This window comes from Condylura cristata, unplaced genomic scaffold (assembly GCF_000260355.1).
Source record: "Condylura cristata isolate star-nosed mole 26May11 unplaced genomic scaffold, ConCri1.0 scaffold00009, whole genome shotgun sequence".
Classification (NCBI taxonomy): Eukaryota; Metazoa; Chordata; class Mammalia; order Eulipotyphla; family Talpidae; genus Condylura; species Condylura cristata.
Genome location: NW_004567110.1, coordinates 47,787,061 through 47,803,300, shown reverse-complemented (window position 1 = coordinate 47,803,300; position 16,240 = coordinate 47,787,061). Strand labels below are relative to the sequence as shown.

At 38.7% G+C, this 16,240-nt stretch overlaps 1 protein-coding gene across 1 annotated transcript in view; it reads right to left on the bottom strand.

The window, feature by feature from the left end:
- Positions 1-10,908, bottom strand: part of CPA6 (carboxypeptidase A6) — a 236,904-nt gene extending 225,996 nt beyond the window's left edge. The window contains exon 1 of the mRNA XM_004679817.1: positions 10,549-10,908. Within this exon, the coding sequence (XP_004679874.1) occupies positions 10,549-10,664 (116 nt within the window). The 5' untranslated portion in view covers positions 10,665-10,908. The remainder of the gene's footprint in view (positions 1-10,548) is intronic.
- Between the last annotated feature and the right edge of the window lie 5,332 nt (positions 10,909-16,240).

The following is a 16,240-nucleotide window of genomic DNA, read 5'->3' as shown; positions in this document are numbered from 1 at the left end:
GCCCACGTCAGTGCTATATTTCTAGAAGAAAGTGTCTCTGTTATTAGGCCTTTACAAAGTGATGGTCACATAAATAGTGTTGACTGGTTGAGACAAGACTTGGACAAAAGAGGAAGGATAAGGGACTTGCAAGATAGGACCACCAAGATAACTCAGATCAAATGCTACATCACTACCATTATCAGGAAAAGAAAAGTTATTTTTTTAATTTTATTAGTAAAGGTTTGGAATTAGGGGTGGGAAGCCTGGAAGATTAGATAGATAGGATGAAATAACTAGGGAAATTTGATAAGCGCTTTTGTAAAAGGTGAAATACCTCAGCAATAAGCACTTAGAGAAAAATAAAGAAATCCTTAAAGAAAATAAGGCAATCTATATTTCTAAAATTCTAGAATTGTTTTCTTTCAGATATTGCATTAACAGGATTTTCTATTTGTCACTTGCAGTCACCTCCCTGGGCTTCCATACAGAAGTCTGAATATTTAGGGAGAACTGATGTCCTCTATGTGTATCCTCCTTTTCTACCCTGTAAGTCAAGGATTCAGATTTTTTCAGTAGAAAATTTCTAACTAATCCAGACATCTTGCAATATACACTTATCCCAAGTGCCTCTAACCTTCCATATGTTCAGCAATTTTAGTGCCAAATATATTGCTATCACCTCATCACACATATTATTTTTCTAGGAAGTGTGATTGGTAGGATGTAATAGAACCCACCACAACTTTTCACAAATCTTGTGTACTCTTTACACTTAAAAAAAAATCACAAGAAGGAATTCAGCAGACTTCTAGGTAAGTCATGCATTTGTCTGATAAGAAGATAAACTGCAAGGTAGATGGGGAAATGAAAATATGCAAATGATATGTGCAAATGAACAAGGTTTGTATAAGTGCAAAAATAGACTAGGATTCTTATCCAGTGATAAAAATGTGTGATCCCATAGAATTCTCATCTTTTAGCAGTTGGTAATCTACACTGAAAATGTTACAAAAATACATAGTACAGGCGCTAAGAAAACAAAGGTTGAGAAAGAGCATGAAGAGGGTATGCGGACCTAATATAGTAGCATTTTCAGCGGACCTAATATAGTAGCATTTTCATTCTCCCCCCCACACTTAAATTCTAAAACATAAACCCCCAGGAGAAAGACAATGTCACTTTATTTTGATCATTCCTAAACTTACTTTGGAAAAGAAATGATGGTTAGTAAGTCAACACTCGTATTGTCCAATAAGTGTCATAGAATGAGGGAGGAAGACTGGAAAGAGAAGCTCTCAGGTAATGGCAAAACAAAGGAGCTGAGAGACCCATTCATTTGGTGAAGACACTAGAACAATTTCACAAATTCTTTACTCAATTCCCGAGGAATGTAGAAAGCAATGGAAAGTCAATCAATCTTGTAATAGAAAGGTTTTTATGTAGACACATCCTAATTAACATTGGACATAAGAATTTCCCTGATGTTATACTTTATATTACATTTCTATTTACAAAATACTGTATCCGTTCATTCAGTGCTGGAGAGTGGCAGTTTTTTCCCTTATCCTCTTTGTTCTGTTGCTGCCTCATTTCTGTTCTTTAATTTCAAGCTCCATAAATAACTAACACAAATATTCAGTGTCAGATGTGTATTCTTTCTGCCTTCAGTTGTAGCTTGGTTTTTCTATCATTCAGGGTCCCAGCAAAAACAGAGTACTGCTCAGATGACTCAGCTCTCAGCTAAGGAGTCAATAATAAGGGAGCTGTTTACAGAAATTTGGTGGGGTAAGGGAATACTCAAGTGTTACTAAAGCACCCCAAAATTAGTGATCCCTGGATCTGAAGAGTCAAAGGAAGGGTTCTCTCTCTGAAGGCAAGAAGTGTTGGCCCTTGAAGAGACTGACCAGCAGGAGACATTACTGTGGAAATTGGTAGAGTCTATCAGAATTGTGGCAAACCAGGAAAAAGGAATGGGGAAGAAATACTCCAACTTTTCTTCTTTTCTCCTGCTCTCCATTTACCTACTTGCAATGGAAATTGGCTATAGTCGCAGAGACCCATCAAGAAGGCATGGAGAGGAGAAAGGCAGAGAATGGATAGGGAGACTACAGACATTAATCTTGCTTGATTAGAATTATGACTTTCTAAAGGCTTAATGATGCATCCCTTTGTAGAACTGTGATAGATTAAAGGATAAGGGTCCACTATGGCATGTTTCAGGTAACACGTGGAAACATGGATGATCCTCAAGAAAAAAAATCATAGAGTGGGTTCATGGTTCTGTTATTGATTCCTCTCTGTACCACTAGCTGGACCTTCAGTATTGCTTGGGAAGCTCCATTTACCCTCAGGAATGTTTTAAATCTAAATTACCTTTTACTCATATCTCTTCATAGGACACATAGCTCTCCTCCTTTCAGAAGAGAAGACAGCTAGTTTTCATCTCTTCTCTATCACTTTCTACATTCTCTTCCTCTATTATTCTTGCCACTGGGCATAAAATGCAGCCATTATCTTTCCTATCTCAAGTAAAGGAAAACAAAATAGACCCTGCTTTAACAACAGTTGATGTTCCACCCTCAAATTTTGCCCTCCTCTTGTTGAGATTATGGTTCTACTCTCACTGCTCATCTCTTTATTATACCCATTTGTTTTTCAACTTATGCTCTGGTTTTTATTCACCACCTCACCAAAAGTATGTCAAGACAACTAATTTCTTTAGTAAATGAGCGAATACTATTTTGCAGTACTTAAGGTGACCAAGCTCCCTTTTCTTGAATTTCTTTTTCCCCTGGGTTTCTTACTCAAAGACTTTTCTATTTGTTTCTTCTTCACCTGTTCTAACCAGGTTCTGACTTTTCTGAAAGAATCCTTTGTGAGTACTCCATCCTCTACTCCAGGTTTCAAGAAATTCTACTTATACCAGTTACTGGACACTATTTAACAGAGTAGATCTTCTCCATAAGCTTCAGAATATCTACCTAATTGAAAACAGATACCTTAAACAAAAAAATTCCAAAATAGTCATTGGCTTCTCTATAGAGTTGCACTGTTACCCACTTCTAAGAAACATCACACTAATTCCTCTTTTGTTTCATCTAATTATGAAAATTCTACCTCTTCAACATTTCTTTAATTGGTTCTCTTCCTTTTCCTTTGATTGTTATCTCAGATCTTTAGTTTTCAAGTCTTCACTTACCATTGATGGCAGAACTTTACAACATCACCTAAGATGTTTCACCTTTGTGAGAAACCAGAAGGCCTAGGACAAAGGGGGATTTCATGACTTTGAAATTTTATCTTACCTCTCCTTTATATTTTAGGTATGACCAAGCTCTCCAACTTGTACTTCTTTGCATATATAATGTATTCCTTCTCTCTGGAATCAGCTTGTTGTCTATACTGTAACCTGATTTTAACTTGCTGTTTATGACTGAGGTCAGAGCCATGTCAATAGAAGAATGAAATTCTTATCTTGTGCCATATCTCCAGAAAGATCATGCCAGTGAGTATCATTTTTTTTTAAAAACGAAAACTACCTTAGATGTTTAATAATCCACTTAAGTTACTACTTGTTTTTGAAGACTCATCTCATAAACAAGCAGACTTTTGACCTTCCCTTTCAGTCTATACTAAATGACCCTTTCTGGCATTTACCCAGGATCAGGTTTTCTCCTCAGACACCTCTGGTCCAGTGACCAGAGTTGGGCATTTGTTTCATGGCTTGAGTTACTCATCATGTAGAGTAATGACCTGCTCTTTTATTTATCTATATAGCTCCAGACTAGCAGCCCAGACACCCTACAAATATTAATAGAAATGAAGTTAAATCCTCCCTCATTAAACACTTCTGGCTTGCCAAAATCACTTCACTTCATTTCCTCCCCCAAAACCCTAGAGAATATGGAATAGTGAGAAGATGTCTAGACTTTAAGGCATTATTGTGAAAGGTGAGGTAAACTGTGAACCCCGCTGACCCAAATTTTAGTCCGAATTCCATAACTAGTTTTGCAAATCCACTTACTTTTCTGGAGTTCTGCTTTCTCATGTGTTAGATAAAGGGACTAGACAATTTTTTATTCCCTCTAGTTCTAACACTGACTTAAAAATACCATTTATAAAGTAAAATCGCATACTTTTAATCAGTGAAAAGTACAACATTAGAAAACCATTTGGATAGATTGTTTCTTTAGGAGAACCAAGTAGCAAAAGGAATGGGAGGCAATCATTAAATATCAAAGTGAACCCTGAGAGAGAGAGAGAGACTGGTTGTTATCTCTCAGTATGTTCTACCAGTTCTGCCTTTCTTCCTTACCAGAGACCATTATTTTTTAGCCTCCCATGTAGTTGAGGACTTTCACTGATTCTGGCAAATACAAAGTGTTGTTTGGATTCATGGACTATCCTTTTAAGGAAAATCACCACTCCTTTCCACTGGTCTAATGGCTAGATGTCAAAGGCTGGATGGCTCTTCCTGAACCACCTCTGGGAGTTGGTTGTTGAGCCTGGCTGAGGTACTGACAGAGGAAGCCTGGTTCTTCGGCAACACGAACTATACCTGCTCAGTGTAGAAGAGAATGAAATGTTTAAGCCTTCGAATTTTGGGGTTCATTGTTACAGTAAAAAAGACAGAAAAACCACGGAATAGTATCCTTAATAACAGTTATTAAATCACAGTATAACAATAGTATAAAGATGCTATTGTTTAAAAAAAAATAGATTTTCACCCTGCAATAAAATAATTTAGGAAATTTACTATCCTATACAAACAAGGTCCTAAAGATTCATATTCTGTATTGCACTAGCTTCAGATTTTACTTCCATTAGCTTCCAAGGAAGCTAATGCTCAGACAGATTGGAAAGGCATTTATATGGCAAGGCAAATTCTAATCCCATAAACCAGTTATCTACTGATTGATCATAATAAAGACTAAAGTCAGCAAAAGAACTTTCATTTTTGCTCAGTAATTTTATTTACAAGAAAAACATAATTCTTTTGTAGCTCATACAATATAAGCTGTGAAGTTATGAAACATTAACATCCTTCACTGCTTTTCAGGCAGGGGAAGTGATTATGCTTAATGGTATTACCCAGAAGGTATCCTGGTGCCATAAAATAAAGACTCAATTATCAGCTTAGGCTCCAAGGAGAAAGTGACCCAGGAGCATTCCAAACTCCTTCCACTAGCTCAGTGGAGAAAAGGCATGCTAATCCCCACAGAGTAACATCTGCCTACAAGTTGAGATAGAGCAGCAGAGAACTGCAGCGTTGCACTAACAAGCAAAGCAGGAGGCCAACACACAGAACACACAGCAGGGCAGAAAGCTTTCGGTGTAATCTACTGATAAACAATCAGCACTCAGGGGTTGCATTTTGAGCTAGTACACAAAGAAAACTAAAAATAGTCCACCATTAGTAAGGGCCAAGGGCTGAAAGGAACTTCCGGAGGTACTGGAGAGTTTTTCCATTAATCACACACCAACTAGTGGGAAAGGCTCAAAGCGACCCTTGACCCCATCATACATCCTTCATAGTTCTCAAGTCCCCCAAGTCTAAAGTCACATCTATTTTTCTCACACATCTCAACTTGTCCATGACTTGACAAGTCATGGAAAAACTAGTTTTCCAAGAGAATACTGAAGCTTTCTAGTTCTCTGACCTGCAAACATAGAGGAGTTTTAGGGCTGAGGAAGAGTGTAATAGAGGCAAGAGAATCTCAGAGTGTGATTATAGGGGTCTTGAAACACGTGTCTGATTATGAACAAGATTCCCACAAGGTCCCCATTATTCTCATGATAAAACAATTTTCTCTTGATATAAAAATTAGATTGATATGAGATCCATAACTTTCTTTCACTTCTCACTGTTGAAACATGAATAGTAATTTCAGCACCATCTGAAGAATTAGTCTTAGGCAAAGTAATAAATATTATCAAGTATCTGCTACGTTCCAGTGACCTGTATTTTGCACTCATATGTAAAATCTTCAATCTTTAAGATCTTAAATTTCATATTTCAAGTACACTGCTTGATTTGGGGCATAGGATTTTGGGACCTGAAGTTGGTATATAGGGAGACAAAGTACATCCTTGAGCAAGGGAATTAACTCAGCAAGACCATCAGTATGAGAAAGGACTAGAGAAAGGTAGATCAGTTTGAAGAAAATTACCTTAACATAGGCTGAAAGAAACCCTAGCCCCTATGGCTACTACAAGGAGAGAAGGGAATGGAAGGAACTAGAGAAATGTTTCCTTTTTAGGAATAAAATAAGGTGGTTGAAGGCTTGAAGTTAAGCTTTTTAATGACGCAAACACAGTAACAGCAAAAAATTTACCATGCAACTCAGGATCCTTTTCAGACTGGAAGGAGGCACTGCTGATTATTTGACCAGAACAAGGGGGACAAAGTGCAAACCAGACCAATTTTGGTAAGTGGGAACTTAGGACCGTCTTGTCTGAAAAGAGTTTAACTTCATGCTCAGGTTCCTATGATAACTTGACCTCTTGGACTTGAATTCTAGATTTCTAAAACTTCAGTGAATTAAGAGTGAGCCAACATCAGAGGATAAAATAAGCTGCTCTTTGGGACAGGGAGAAATTGCAGAGAGAGAAAAGGTGGAGAGTAAGAACACTGCTCCTGAGACTGAACCTATCTGCCAAAGTCACTGTATTCCTCGCAGCATACTCTTTTCTTGATTCTTTTAATTATGCCAATTTAAGGCCTCTGTGCTTCCAGGATTTCAAGGACCAAACTGCTTTAAAAAAAAAAAAAAAGCTTTCCTTCTTTCATGTCTCATTCCTTAATCTCTACATCCTGTTTCCATGAACGACGTGTGAACTTAAATACCGGGGGTGGGGGAGACAGGACAGCACATCATGGAAATGGACTAGTCAATGCATCAGCCACTAGTCAACAGTCCCGGCTGCAACTATTTCCTTGAAGAAGAAAATAGAAGGGACAGTTGTGCCCAGGCAGGAAAGGAGTCTTCAACAAATGCAGAGCTGGGTAAGCGTCATTACTGAGGCCTAAGTGGGTAGTTTCAGTTCCATGAGCAGAGCTGGTGGCAGAAGTTAGATCTGTCCACTCCCAGGGGATAGGCAGCAGCTGGTGGATGCCCAGGAGAATGAGACCCTGGAAGGAACTTCTGCCCTCTGGGTTCACTGAGATTTCAGATCCACCTTCAGAGTCTTTCCATCCCATACAACACATACATTTTGTGCACTAATGTTATATGGGAGGCTGCTTTTCCTTAGGAAATGGCAATCTAGCAGGGAGTGTGTACTTTGCTGGTCCATGTACACCATGCACAGAGTTGGTGTTCAAATAATACCAGCTAAGGGAATGAAGATATAGTTCCATTGACACTCTCTGTGACAACTGAATTCCTTCATCTTCCATTTTCTATTCTTATTGCTTGTTATCACTAGTGACTCATTACCACCATAAAAACAGAAACCAAGATAAAAATACCAGTCTTACCTAACCTGCTTCTTTATTATCCCAAAACTCAAGTTTTTCAAACATGATTAAATCTAGTTTATCTGCAAAATGCAGATACCTAAATTGCATAAGGTTTAGAACAATTACTATAAAAATATTTCTGTTAAGTTTAAGTACTAGCAACTTTACCACCCTGTTAAATACTCACTAAATTCCAACTATGCCATACCCATGTTACTACATTTAATCTTTACAACTTGGTGAGGAAATTTCTAGTATCTCCACTGATTCAGAAAAGTAAATTAACACTTAGAGATGTTAAGAAACTTGTCCAAGATAATAGACCTATTAAGTGTGGGAAAGTAGAAATTGAAATCAAGACAACTGAACTTTAAGACATTGCAAACATTATGCTATATTGACTGGCATGAAGTTACTCAATAGTTATTGGAAAACCATAGCCACTTAAATTCTACAACATTGCCAGAATGCATTGTTCCACTCTTAGTTCTACTGTCATTAAAAAAGTTAATCCTAATTTGATGTAAGGATCTTCTGTATTATTTTTATGCACTCAACAATGTAATAAATAGCTAGGTCTGCTTCCAGCTATATGAGAAGATGAGGGTACAGGAGAGAACCCAGATTGATGTGCCTGTGTGGGAATCTCAGTCCTGAGTGTGGAATGTTAATATTATTTGAAGTCAAGTTTTTCTCCATACTATGCTGCATGCTTTTTAAATGTATTTTTAAATCTCCTTTGTAAACATGTAATTTAATATAGCTATTCAGAAAGGCATCTGTTTTTATCATCAGATTTTCCTTGTAGTCTACAGTTTTCTCAGAGATACTTAGATTTGCCATTTACTAGCATCTATTATATAATTGGAAGTATACAACTGTAACCAGCTTTTATAGAAAGAGCGCTGAGCTCATTAGCTGCTCTCAGGAGGCATGCTGGTCTGCCCGGCGTGTTCTAGTTTTTATTCATGAGCAGAGTCCTATAAATGATAATCACATATTCAAGTCAACCAAGAAATACAAAAATATTTCTACAAAAATGTAAGAGATAGGACTGTTCCATAATCATCAACAAAAGGAAAATAAATTACTTGAGGGATAAAAATGAGGTGGTTTAGAATTGAAATTTTGGATGGGCAACAAAATCATGCTAAATACTCTTCTATTCTGCAGTACCATAAGTTCTTGTTCAATGAGAAACTGGACTTACAGAAAGTAGTTCCTGAGTAAGTAAAGCAAAAAGATTCCCAAACCTAGGCAGCATTTCTGCCTTTGGTGATGAGGCAATGACATATCTAAAAATAAGTTTAACCCTTCACCCCTTTCAATAGTGAGAGTGCTTAGAAACATTTCTAGGCATCTACTGTGATGGACAAGTAAGGCTTCTTCAGTTTCTCACTCATTGTTGCATCTTTGTCTTCCAACGTTCAGACATCTGGTAATTTATACACTTATGACTAACTCAGGTAGCAGCCAAAAATAAAAGGATGACAATTATTTCTTTTATTGTAGAACAGAAAACATAGTGTAACTTTCTCCAGAAAGTTTCCAGTTGCTGAAAATTCTATAAGAAAAATGTACAAGAAAAGGGAGCCACTGCTGGACTCATTTCCTGTTAAGTGGTACTTAGAAAAATGAGCACACCTGTTCAGCTGAAGCAGGCATGCAAACTTGCCATCTATGAGCTCCACATATTGAAATAATTACGCAAATGGATAAGCCCCAATGTCACACAAAGCATCGGATATAGGGTTATCACATGTACTGTCATCAGCTAAGAGGATCAGAATAACCTGTTCTAGAAACTTAGCCTGACTTCGGAGTTATTAAATCTCCGAAGTGACAGGATGTAAAAGCCTGGACTGTGAATGTTTAAGAGATGAAAAACAAAAGCAACCTTCAGATGTTCACGCCTTTGTTTCTCCCAGGAAAACAGAGGTGGAAAAGTTTGGAATTATATTACCATCTATATAGCCCCTGCCTCAACTGATGTCTCCATCCCCATCCTGCAATCCCCTAAAATTGAGGATATACTTTTAAAAGTTTCTCTGTAAGTAGAGAATTCAGGGGAACTCTACAGGCACAGCCCAGAATCTACAGGAGAGAAAGGGAAACATGATTCTTTTTCCTAGAGTCAAACTTATAAACTTTTCTCTACACTATTCCTAGAAAGAATAGTTTTGTTTTAAGACTCAGCACCACCTGGTTATAATCTAGATATGTTTGCAAGTTTTCCTTAACTGGTAATTATTGCATGACAGCAGTCTCCTAAGACATGTTTTTTTTACCCCCTTCTGTAAAAAGAAATTGAACTAGATGAGCTAAGTTCCCTTCACTTCTAAAATGCAGGAATGCTATAATTTCCAGAGTCAAAGAACAAGCCCTTGTAAATTTGTGCAAAGCACATGCTGTGTATTCTACAGCAAGGCTTCAGGGTAAGATGTGCATAGTCACACACAGCGTTACATGCAACCCTGTGCTTCTTATGAACGCAAACACAAAGCATGCTGACCTACTGATTGTTTAACTCCTGTTTCTTCAGAAAAATACCAAGAATTTTACAGTGGACAACTTTTATTCTGTTTATTTTTGTTGTTATTGACTCCTATGCTTTGCTCAGATTCAAAAATCTAATAACCACTCTTCTGGCTACCAGGCACCAAAAAAAAAAAAAAAAAAAAAAAAGCAGGTCTTAATCACTGGTGAATTTCAACCCACTGCTCCCACATACAGTTCTAAGGAAAAGCCTTATTTTTCAGGTTATAATTCAACAGGCAGAAGGCATTAACAACATCTCTCACATCCAGCGTTGACCTAGGCAAACATTGCAAATTCTGGCTGTGGCTACTTCAGAAACAGAATCCCACTCAACATTGATCCACAGCTGAGGCTGGCACACTAAACAAAGTATGAAAAGCTCAATTTGCGCCCATTGCATTCTCAGTGAGCTAAACTTAAGTAGGAAGCTCTGTGCACACCATCATTTTGTGTGACCAGGGAAGTGTACAGATTCATACACATACCAGAAAAAGCAGAGCACATTCAGGAGCAAACCACTCCCTCGTTGAAAGAGACATGTAGGACTTGAAAGTTGCTTCACTTACCCAGCATAGCGGTTGCTATAAAGGTGGCTGTGCCCTGGTTGCAGAATCTTCAAAAGAAACAAGCAAAGAGGCAGAAAAGCAGCTGTCTGACTCCTGGACTTCCCGAGGAACTTCATAGTATTACAGTGAGAGGCACTGAAAGTTACAGCAGTCACCCCAGACTGGAGGTGGCTTCCAATCTCCCTCCACACGCTCTGTGTCCTGGGAGGGGTGGGGAAGAAGGGGCGGGAGTGAGCAAAATGTGACACTTAGTTCCAGCTACAGGGAAAAAAAAAAGTTTAAGCAGCCGAGGGAAAAAAAGTTGCTAAGACTTAGTCTTGGGACAAGAAACAGCAGCCCAGCCCAGCAGCTGAGGCTGATACTTAATCAGGCTCCCTGAGAAGGGGCTGGGCCTGCCCAGTGCTTGCTGACTCACAGCAGGGTTCGCTGGGTGCTGCTTCCTCTGGGCACCTTCTTCCCTGGCTGTCTCCTTCCAAGTTTTAGGCCCTTAACCTCCTTTGGATAACCTTTCTTGCCTTCTGTAAGCAGAGGGTCCTAGGATCAATGCTCATGATTTGTTTGAGCATGAGTTAAAACACAGGCATAGAACATACCAGGCTTAATGTTTTGCTCTACCATGACATATTTCTAGGCGGATTCTACATCCTGAAATGCACTATGAATAGTATTGAAGATATGTGCAGGGGAGAGCTGGCACCTGGATCTGAACAGCAGCCTCAGGGCCCTCTCCTACCTGTACCGGGCAAGGCCCCATCCCTGGGCCTCCGGGAGATCTTGTCGCTCGTTCCACATCAGTAGTACCCGGAACTGTCGCTGTTTCAGAGCAAACAGAGGCACTCTGAAGTGTTTCACTGCCTCAGCTACACTTGTGGAATCAGTGGGGAAGCCAGACCTTTTAAATCAGAATTCCTGAGGGTGGGATTAGAATTTTGCAAAGCTTCTCAGGTGATTCCAATATTCAGCAACCACGCTGGTCTAGTGCAGGGCCTCTGGAACATTACCAAGAATATAAATCACCTGGGGAGCTAGCACAACTGCAGCTTCTGATGCAGTAAGTAGTGTCCAGTACTGAGATTTTGCATCTCTAAATTCGAGGTGACCAGGTGTTGTTGGTTTTAGCCACACTTTGAATAGCCACTTTCTGGGTTTTTGTTTTTTAACAACAGTTGGAGAAAATCCTTTTCTTCTCATTTTCTCTGTGTTGATGATGAAGGTTTCTTGTATTCACTTGAACTACCCAAATAGAAAAGAGGGGGCTGTCCTCTGTTTTGTAAATAGGGATAGTGTTTCCTAGGGTACTCCCTATCACATCTCCAGCCCTGAAATCCTGGTCATATTCTGTAAGAAGGGGGAATAAATATCTTGCCATCACACTCATTCATAAACTTTACAAATCCCCTAAAAAGTTGTGTTTGAGAATTCTTGAACTCCAACTTAATAGCCAGAGTGCTTGATGGGGAGATAATATACCTCATAGTAGCTGACATGATTTTCATTAGAAATGATTTTCTTCAACAATCTTAAAATGAGTTTTATTAATTTTTCTTCAACTAATATCTGGTATGTCTGCTTCTCTAGGGTATAGTACATCAAATGTATTTGTCCAATTTATTTACAAGTTTGTGTTCTCCTTGAATAGAGAACTATATCCATTTCATCTTTAGAAATATTTCTTATATCTCTTACAGGAAACAAAATGTTCACTGAAGGAATGATCAACAATGTTTGTTGAGTGACTGATGAACCTAGGAAGTCATTCAACAAACATTTATTCTGTGGCTCCTCTAGTCAGACCATGGAGAGGTCACCTGAGCTTCCCTGAAAGCTTCATGGATGCCTTAGAGGAACAGAAGTTTCCTGGTTTCCAGTTTCTGTTTCTTTGACTATAGTGCTACTTTCTTTCTTCTTAATTTCAGGCCTAATGCTTTGGTCTTTGTAAACTTGCGAGGCTACGTAGCAAAGCACACCCTAATGCTTCCTGAAGACTTTCCGATGAGTACAAGAAAGCCTATATAACAAGCAATGAACTGTTGAAATCAGAGGTTACTGTGTAAATAAAACACTTCATCTTTTTGCATTTAATTATGTCAGAACAATGTATAAATCTGTCATATTATATCACAACATTAAACGAGGAATGTTCTGCCTCTGACTAGGGATTAAACTCATCCTCAAATCATCCTGAAGGAATGGACTCAGTATGTTCGGCAAAGCCCCTCTATATATTTGAGCCAAGGTAGCAATTTCCTCTACCATTAAAAATGCAAGAGACCCTGGAGACAGCCTACCACCTTACAAAAAATTTCAGATCAAAGAGAGGTTCTCAAACAATAGAAGCCATCCCTAGCAACCTTCCCATGCTTTTCTAACTAGCAGGTTATCTGATCAAACTTCTGTTGAGATAGATAACCTCCCATAAAATGAGTGATAAATGGAGTCCATTTAGGAGTGAGAAGAACGGAGAACAGTTTTATAGATGGATTCAAGATAAAAGTTCCATTTTTAAGGCACCATGAGGGAGTGAATTATTAAACCGTTTAGAGATTTGGAGATGGAAAGATGAGACATTCTATTTATTGGCTTTGCCTTTGTCACATTTAAGTGGAAGAGTGAACTTTGTTAAAAGAAATATTACCCTGCAGAGAAAAAAAAGGAACAGGAAAATATTGTCCTTGATTTGATTTGTTCAGTATTGCTGATGACTAGATAATTTTTAATGTCTTCTACAGATCTGAAATTCGACGATGTGGAGGGGGAAGATTTTGCAAATTCTTTTCTTATGTATGTGAATAAAACCACTGCAGGTTTATTTTGGTAAGGCTCCCTGAAGATAAACAGATGTGTTTTGACTTTGTAGTGTAGGCAACACTCCCATTGCAGGTGGTTTTGTGCTCACATCTCAATGTCTTATTAACATAGCCATTATTATCTGTCAGGTCTCCTTTATGACTTTCTGCCATTGCTTCCAACAGTGTATATGTAGGTGCCTGCTTCATATAGTCTTGGCAATTCTGTAAAGCATGTTCTGAAGCTTCTTTTAACAAAAGATTTCCTCCCCACCCTCTTCTTTAATACCATCAACTATATCTTTAATCTTTGTCCTTCTGTCTTTAATCTTCTCTTGTCAAGTATGGATATCTCTCCCATTCTGAATAAGCCACCTCTTTTCCCACTCAGACTTTTCAAAAGTATACTCTTGAACACTGATGAAACTTTCTCTGAAAAAGCAATAGTGTCTCTAAATGGAAAATCTTTGTTCTGATCCCACTATACATTTGCACTATTTCTAAGGCCATTTACCACCCAGTTTGAAACTCTCTTCTCCTTTTCAATTTGGGATATTATTCTCTCCAGTTCCTCGCTCTTGTTCCTTCTCTATTTCTTGCCTGCTTAAACAAACAAACAAAAAAAGTACTATGATCTTTGGCCTTGAATTCTTCCTGATATAACTATCAACAGAAATGAGCTGAAGAGTTTTCATGGATGAGAGGGACTTGAGTGGGATCTGGAAGCAATGGAAGGATTTGACTGAGTAGAGATGGGAAGGCTGGACAGAGATGGCCGTATTGTCAAGGAAACATCGGAAACAAAGAAAGAGGACGTGGTCTCTGACTATGACATTTAGTGCTTATGGAGGAGTTAGGCAGACAAGTCAACACAATTATACTTGGTGACCTAATTAATTATATGCAAACAAATCATAGATGCTGTAATAACAAGGGGAAGTGGATGACACTTGTGGTGTCCAGAAGAAATGGACATTTAAAGTAAATGCATGGGGTCTTCCCTGGTGGCTCAGCACTGTCACCACCATTGCCTGAGTTCAATCCCCAGCCAGGAAGCTGACCCACATAAGGTGCAACAGACCTCGCCTGTCTTGCCTGCTGCTCCCCTCAGTAGTATATTTCAATCAATCTACCTGTTCTGCTCCCCACAGTCTCTGGTGAATCTTCTCACATCCCACATGTCTAACCTACATTCTAGTTCTTGTATGCATAAATAAATAAAAGTATATCTTGAAGACAAAATAAAGTAAATGTGCAAGGGAGTTCTGTGCCAGCTGTGCCAAGGACAGAGTGGTGGTGGTGTGGAAGGGGAGTGCAAAGAAGTCCTATTCAATGAGTTCTCCTTCATTAAGACAAAACATGATAAAGAGTGATAATTAGACTCTTCAATTTGGCATTCCAAGACCTCTGAAATGTTTTTATTTGTATTTCTTCCCCACTCCCTGAATGGTGAATATTTTATATGTTTCCCCCTTTAGTTAGTATGTTAGTTTCCAGTGTTTCCTTGATGATAATGATTATCTCTAATCTGCCTTCCCATCTGCTATATCACCTGTTTAGTTCCTCCCATGAAACTGTCTCAGTTCAATTCTGTCCACAGTGCTCCCCTTCTGGAACTCATTCGTGTACTCCTTGTGTTTTAGTGTGCACTGGCCTAACTCAATATTACCAATTACTGTCAACTTCTTAAAGGCAGGCACTGGATTATGTAATCTTTGTATTCTACAGTTCCTGGAGGATTGCTGGGTTCACTGTTCTCCTCCACAAACAAGTTGTTGGTTTGCCTTTCAGTCCAGGGCATGTAGGACCTTTCAAGGATGACTGCACAAGGTTTCAAGGTTGGCTCTCTCAGCAGTCTTGCTCATCAGATGGACGAGCAATTTGAATGCAAGTCTTTTTTTTTTTTAATATTTATTTATTTATACAGAACTGGGGCCAGAGATGCGGAGGGTGAGAGAATTCACCAGGGACAGAGTGGGGAGCAGAACAGGCAGATCGTCGAAGTACACTGCTGAGGGGAGCAGCGGGCGGGTCAGGAGAGGTCTGCCGCGCCATGTGGTCACCTCCGGGGCAGGCGGGGATTGAACTCATGAGGAAGTGGCTTAAGCTTCTTAGTGCAGTGCTTTAACCTGCTGCGCCACCAGGGAGAGCCCTGAAAGCAAGTCTTATTGATCAATAAGCCTATTGTTACATTTTAAGGCCCTTGTAATTATAAGGATGATTTATAAAATTTGTAGAGCATAACCAAAGTATTTTGAAGTAGGAAGATAGGAATAAGGAATTCTACCCACTGATTCAAATCAGCAGTTGAGATTTCCCTATTTTCTCCCGTTCTCTGTATTCTTCTTTCTCTCTTCTCCCCTTCTTATTCTCCCTTCCCCTTCCTTTTTGTTGATACCTTTCACCCAGAGTCTTAGGAAGAAATAAATTAGGGAATACATGGCATGCAAAAGTAGGCACTTATGATTTAAAATGGCACAGAAGGGAAAATTTGTGTTATACTATTTGTGACATTGTGTTCCATGGAAATTAAGGGAACTTTGAACTATTTGAGTATGAGGCAGACATCAGGAGAGTATAATTAGTAAAAACCAAAAGCAATATTAAAGCAAATAATTTAAAGAACTACTCTCCTTTTCCCTGTGTAGACAAATAGGAAATGATTTGTAAAAAGACAAAAACAAATACGAAACTATATAGCAATTACAGAAAATATTTAGATGCAAACAACACAAAAATAATTAGGTAGAGGGGATGTTTCAGATATAATAAAGTTGAAAAGTATAGGTGATGGAAACTACTCTTAAGTAAGAAAAGCATTGTGAGGAACAAGGGAAATCAGACAGGCAGTAATTTCACCTTGAGACATATTAGAAACCAAAAAGGTAGAGGAAGAGAATGTTCTC